At 30.4% G+C, this 6,331-nt stretch overlaps 1 protein-coding gene across 3 annotated transcripts in view; it reads left to right on the forward strand.

Annotated features, from left to right (window-relative positions):
* Nucleotides 1-6,331, forward strand: part of LOC108693914 (TGF-beta receptor type-1) — a 33,484-nt gene extending 27,153 nt beyond the window's left edge. For 2 of the 3 annotated variants that reach the window (XM_018203112.1, XM_018203114.1), the window contains exons 4-8: nucleotides 2,333-2,566; nucleotides 3,216-3,449; nucleotides 3,925-4,265; nucleotides 4,688-4,927; nucleotides 5,574-6,331. In XM_018203112.1, coding sequence (XP_018058601.1) covers nucleotides 2,333-2,566; nucleotides 3,216-3,449; nucleotides 3,925-4,265; nucleotides 4,688-4,927; nucleotides 5,574-5,696 — 1,172 coding nt within the window. In that variant the 3' untranslated portion in view covers nucleotides 5,697-6,331. The remainder of the gene's footprint in view (nucleotides 1-2,332; nucleotides 2,567-3,215; nucleotides 3,450-3,924; nucleotides 4,266-4,687; nucleotides 4,928-5,573) is intronic. The other variant, XM_018203113.1, reaches the window with a different exon arrangement.

Raw genomic sequence — 6,331 nt, forward strand, 5'->3', positions numbered from 1 at the left:
TTCGATCGATTATAAAAAAAAACATTATGTGACGAAACAGAAGCCTATAAACATTAATTGTTATTTAAATGACGTACGATACTTTATAAACAATATTTTTATTAATATTATTATAATACCAAGATGCATATTCTCTCATCATTATTAGAAGATCCATCGTTGCTGTGCGATCATTCATCAGTGAATCGTTTCTCGCCGTGTTGCCTGTCATCTCATTGAAATCTTCACAGGAATCAATATCCAATTATATCGTGATTCGTCCTATCTACCTATACATCGCGATAACTCTGTCGATTGAATTTCGCGATTGTTTGATTCCGTGATGAGTGTATAGTTTGTTTTACATATCTACGTATATCCAATTTTATCTCTCAAAAGTCTGGTTTACAAAGCTTTTACATCTGGAAAATAATCGATACATCTGTTATAATTTTAATCCAGCAAAAGTTAAATCACAAATTTTTGAAAAATTATTAATTAGTTGGATTTAGTTATCTATTTTGTAATTCAGATTTATAGAGATGACTTTCAATAAAAATTATTTAAAAACTATCGCAATTTTTTGATACATTATGTCAAACATTTTCATATTAAAAAATTAACTTTAAAGATATATATGTATAAGTAAAGTGTAAATATAAATATTAAAATAATCTATTTATGCTACATTTTTGTATAAGTCTATCAATATATTTTATAGTAAATTAGTTCTTTTTCAGATTGTTGCAATAATTTATTTTGCTGTAAACATAAAATTGTGAGTTATTGAACTAACATAATTGAAATAAATAAATTATTTATTCAAATAAATAAATAATTTTTGCTCAGCATTTTATAACAATTTAATTGGCTGTTTCAGACATCGCTTAATACCATTTTTACTTAATATTTGTGTGATGAATTTATAATAATGAATAATTGATTAATAGCATTTGTGTGTCTTGAAAGAATATACTGTAATGCTCTTCAATTTCGTTATTCGCAGGTAAGTCAAATTTTGTATTTAACGTGTTACTGATGTCTCAATAAGATATGTTAGAAATATCTATCTTTGTTCTATGTTGCATATCATGGTAGAATAAAGAATTATTTCGGATTCAATATTAGAACATTTTATGATCATGGATTCAGTGAAAAAAAAAACATTATTTAGATATATGAATAAGGATAAAAATTACGACAAATAATGATTATTTAGTCAGTTTGTATCATTAATATCTGTTAAAAAGATTATAAAAATAAAAAACCTAAGACTGTTTTGCAAATTTTACTTGATTTATGGGATGACTTGATTTATATGTCCTAGTATTAAAATTAAAAATTTGAAATTAACAATTAAGATATACAAAGTAACTGAAGATAATAAAGATTAAAATAACAGCAAATTATCGAGGCGCAGTTGTACGTTGATACATCATTCAATTTCAAAGAGATTCTTAGAACGTCTTTCAATCCCGTGAGTTTTCAGAGGTTTAGCCATGAACCAAGCTATTGATTACTAAAATGATCAAACCGAAATCCTGTCCACGTTGCACTAAATCTGTCTTAAATGTGTTTGTTTAATTGTTGTCAGTATAGAGATCGCTTTGCTTTAACTGTTTTATTACATGTTGTAATATACGTCTTCGCATTTTGATATACATAGGTCTTTTGTATAAGTTATATATCTTTTCGCTTTACGCTTTTTTTTAACGCCTACATTTCATAGCTTTTGTCTTTGAAAAATCTCTCACATTTGCTTGCTTTCGAATCAATAATGCATAAAAGTGATTTTAATCAATTCATATATTTTTACGAAGTTTTTTGCTTCTAAGATCAGAGATATATTCAATATTTCTTTTAAATAAATATGAACTTACACAGCACATTTGTTCGACGTCACATGGATAACATGATATCTATATTACTGACGTCTAAACACACATCACGAAATATCCATGCGACGTCATTTGCTGTAAATTTAGGAAGTGTAAATTTAAAAAAATAATTTGGAAATTATGAAACAATTTACTTAATTATCTGAACAAATAATGTTACTAAATATCAACAAAAATAAATAACGCGTAAAAAAATACAACTGCTTTAGATTTTTTTCTTTTATTACTAAAATTACATTTAAGAAAATTTTTTTGCATTCATGTAATTTGTAAATTTTGAGACAATACACAGTTTACTCATCAGGAATACACGTTTCAAATTGAATATCTCTGGTATTGATATATCATACCTTCAGTATGATAATATGTACAATACAGCGTCATCGAGGTTGAATTAGTGTTTATCCGTCGATGCTCCTACGTGCAAATAATAACTGAATATATCTTGCCAAAAGTATCGTCGAGTGGTGATGACGCAACATGGGTTACCTGGAAAATGGCCTTGACGATAGCAGTACCAATATGCGCGATCTGCGTGGTCGTAATGGCAATCTATCACATACACATGACCAAAAAGAGGCCGGCTAGGCACTTTCCGGATGACTCGCTGGAGGCCCCGGACCGACCAATTCTGGGCGGCGTCACTATCAGGGATATGTTGGAGATGACTACGAGTGGTAGTGGCTCAGGTAGGTCAAATTAAATTAAAGTTCATCATTTAAAACCAGTATAAAATGATAAGATAATAGGCAAATATCTCTTGAATCTTTATGAAAAGAAAAATCTTTTGATAGAAATATGTTAATCGTTTTTTGTTATAATTATTACGGATACATATTTATTAGCAAATGTTTAATATGTAGATAATTATAATTGCAAATTTACATTATATATATAATTAAAATATAATTAAAAATTATACGAATTTCATATCAGAGATTTCATCATCAGAGATTTGTTATTTTACTGCTTTTTACAACATTAGTAAATGTGTAGTAAATTGTTTTTGTAAAATATTATTAATTTACCTCATGTAATCTTAAAAAATATATATGAATATAAACAATATATACTAACATATATAAACTATTTGTGTAAAACTATTACATGTGTAAAAATACAGATGAATGATTACATTAATTAGCTCGCTGAATTTAAATTGCTAAATGAATCCACAACTCAGATTTGTTTACTAATAGATTCTTTTATAAAGTCACGTATTTGTACATACGTTAATCCATTCGTCTTTTGATCAGGCATGATACACAAACACGCAATGCGTGAGTCATGTTTAATCATACTGAAATTTACGTTCTTCAATGCCCATCCTCTCTCAAGTAGGCCTGCCACTTCTGGTACAACGGAGTATAGCGCGCCAGATTCAGCTGGTAGAAACGATCGGAAAAGGCCGCTTCGGCGAGGTCTGGCGCGGTCGTTGGCGCGGCGAAAATGTTGCTGTGAAGATCTTCAGCTCGCGAGAGGAGAGATCCTGGTTCCGAGAAGCCGAAATTTATCAGACAGTGATGCTGAGGCATGACAATATTTTAGGTTTTATCGCTGCCGATAACAAAGGTGTGAATTTTTTTTATATATCCGTATTTAATTTAAAATTCTAGCGAAAATCGTATTTAAAAAATAGATTAGTGCTTTTTCAACTTTCCGCGATCTTCAGGATATTTATTAAGCTTGTTTATTAATTTAAAAGAAAATTTTAATACGAATTATTGTTACCTTCTGTTCCAAAATAAAAAATATATAATTATAAAATAAATTAACATGCTAATTTATTATTAATAAGAAACATATTTATATTAAAAAAAATTAAATTAAATTCAGCTGGTCTAATTTCAAACAAATTTATTTCTGGAGATGTTTTAAGCGCACAGACGATCTCTTCAGATTATATGAAACATTCAAAGACGCTCTTTATCGATTTTCATTACATATTTTATCATCTTGCACGTTGCTTGAGAGCTATTGCGATCGAATTATGTCTTCTAAATAAATTGTGAATTGATGGAATGGCGGTCATTTTGTTCCTTTTCAGATAACGGCACGTGGACACAGCTATGGTTGATAACGGATTATCACGAGAAGGGCTCTCTCTTCGATTACCTCAACAGATCGACCGTCGACACGAACGGTATGATAAGGATGGCCTTGTCGATCGCCACTGGCTTGGCACATCTTCACATGGAAATAGTCGGCACGCAAGGCAAGCCGGCCATCGCTCATCGGGACCTGAAGTCAAAAAATATCCTTGTGAAGACTAATGGTACCTGCGCCATAGGCGACCTCGGATTGGCCGCCAGGCACGACGTAATCACGGATACCGTCGACATTCAGCTCAACAACAGAGTCGGCACGAAGAGATACATGGCGCCTGAGGTAATTATATTGCCATGTGAAAGAAGATTCCTCTGATTTGAAAGATAAAAAGCAAAAGTATCTATAAAAGTACATCTTGTACATAAAGTTTTAGGGATCGTCAATTATGAATTAGAGATCAAATTATCAAATATAGTTTATTGTTTGAAAATTTTTTGTGCTATTTTTGTTTAAAAATGTCACTTTTGTACTTTTAAATTGAATTTTCTCAAAAATGTGATGTGATAGAACAATTAGCAGATTCTCTTTCAATGACAAAAGATCTGTAAGAATTACTTTGTCTATTTTGTGATCTCAAAAGTTTAAATTCGAACACTATTATTAAACAATAAAAATACTGAAAATAATGCGCGATGATATGCACTCTTGTCAATCAGGAAGGCGGATCTTCGATAATTCATGCTAACGTTTTCTGCTTTCAGGTTCTTGAAGAGACGATAAATATGAATCACTTCGACTCGTTCAAGAGGGCCGATGTGTATGCACTCGGTCTAATTCTTTGGGAGATTGCTAGACGTTGTAATGTCGGTGGAATTCACGACGAGTATCAATTGCCCTTTTACGACTTGGTGCCTTCCGATCCAACTATCGAGGAAATGCGGAAAGTCGTGTGTACTGATCGACAGCGGCCATCGATACCGAATCGGTGGCAGTCAATCGAAGTGAGTATTAAAACAAAAAAAGTATATAATTTAAATTACTAATTTTACTAGAATAATTGTTTGAAAAAATAAATTAGAAGTAAAATATATATATACATATAGCTTTAATTAATAAATTATTTTGTTCTAATGTTTATGTTTATATATTAATATTCATATGACTTAAAAACGTAGTGTAATGAGAAATATAATAATTAAATAATTATAAAATGCAATTCATAGCAATGATTGAAAGATAAAACGAATTAAAAAAAATAGTATTTATCGTTTAAAAATTTAAATATGATTTCAGCTAAACTTACATTTTATTAAAATTACAATAAGAAAGTACAGAAAGAACGATTTTTTTAAAATATAATATCTCAAAATTACATACAGATCTAAAAATAATTTTGTTGATCATTAAACTAATTATATGTAGGAAACTCAAGGATGATGAGCAACGCTGCAAAATGTTTCGACTTTCTAGCAATCAGTTTGAGTGTCTTATATAATTATTTTGATGGTTCAACAAAATTATTTTTAGATTTGTATCTAGCTAAATTTTTAGATATTTTAAAACTGTTTTTTCCATAAAAATAAAATTAATTTGTAAAAAAATATTAGATAAGTAAATTAATTAATTTATAATTTATTATTTACATAGGCTCTGCAAGTAATGTCGAAAGTAATGAAGGAATGTTGGTATCACAATGCCGCCGCCAGGCTAACCGCACTCAGGATCAAGAAATCGCTCGCTAATTATGGCGCTATAGACGACCTGAAATAGATTAAGCTGTTGCCGAGCTCTTCAATAGAAAAGCGATAAAAGTCGATTGAATCATATACGCGAATGTTGCTATTTTGAAATTTGACGCGATAGAGCTTCCGGCAGGATGAAGAAATATTTCGCGTAGTCGAGAAGAATCTGGAACAGACTAAATGGAGTTACGAGATTCTTTCTTATGTGAGATTGGCCTCGATCGAATAAAATACTGTATGAGTAGAATTGATATCGCTTTGCAGAATTGTAAGAGATAAAAGATAGAATGGATTTTTACGCGTGTTGATTGTTTCGATGGGTAGCATGCGAGCTATAGGAGAAAAACATTATTTCAGTCCTAATATATCGCGACCTGATGATCATTCTGTTGAATGAATCAACAGGTAATCACAATAACGCGTTCGGTTAATCGAACGATCACTCAATTACACGCCACTTACATTGACACACGCGAACACATTACACATAAAAAAAGAATACAAAAAAGTCGCTGCATATTTATTATCATAACATTAAGATAATGAAGTATACAAATTTATTATATAGCAACATTTATTGATTAATACTAATGAGAAACAGTATTCGCATATACACATGTATATAATTATATATTACACACACACACACACACACACACACAC

The sequence above is a fragment of the Atta colombica genome, unplaced genomic scaffold (genome assembly GCF_001594045.1).
Source record: "Atta colombica isolate Treedump-2 unplaced genomic scaffold, Acol1.0 scaffold111, whole genome shotgun sequence".
NCBI lineage: Eukaryota > Metazoa > Arthropoda > Insecta > Hymenoptera > Formicidae > Atta > Atta colombica.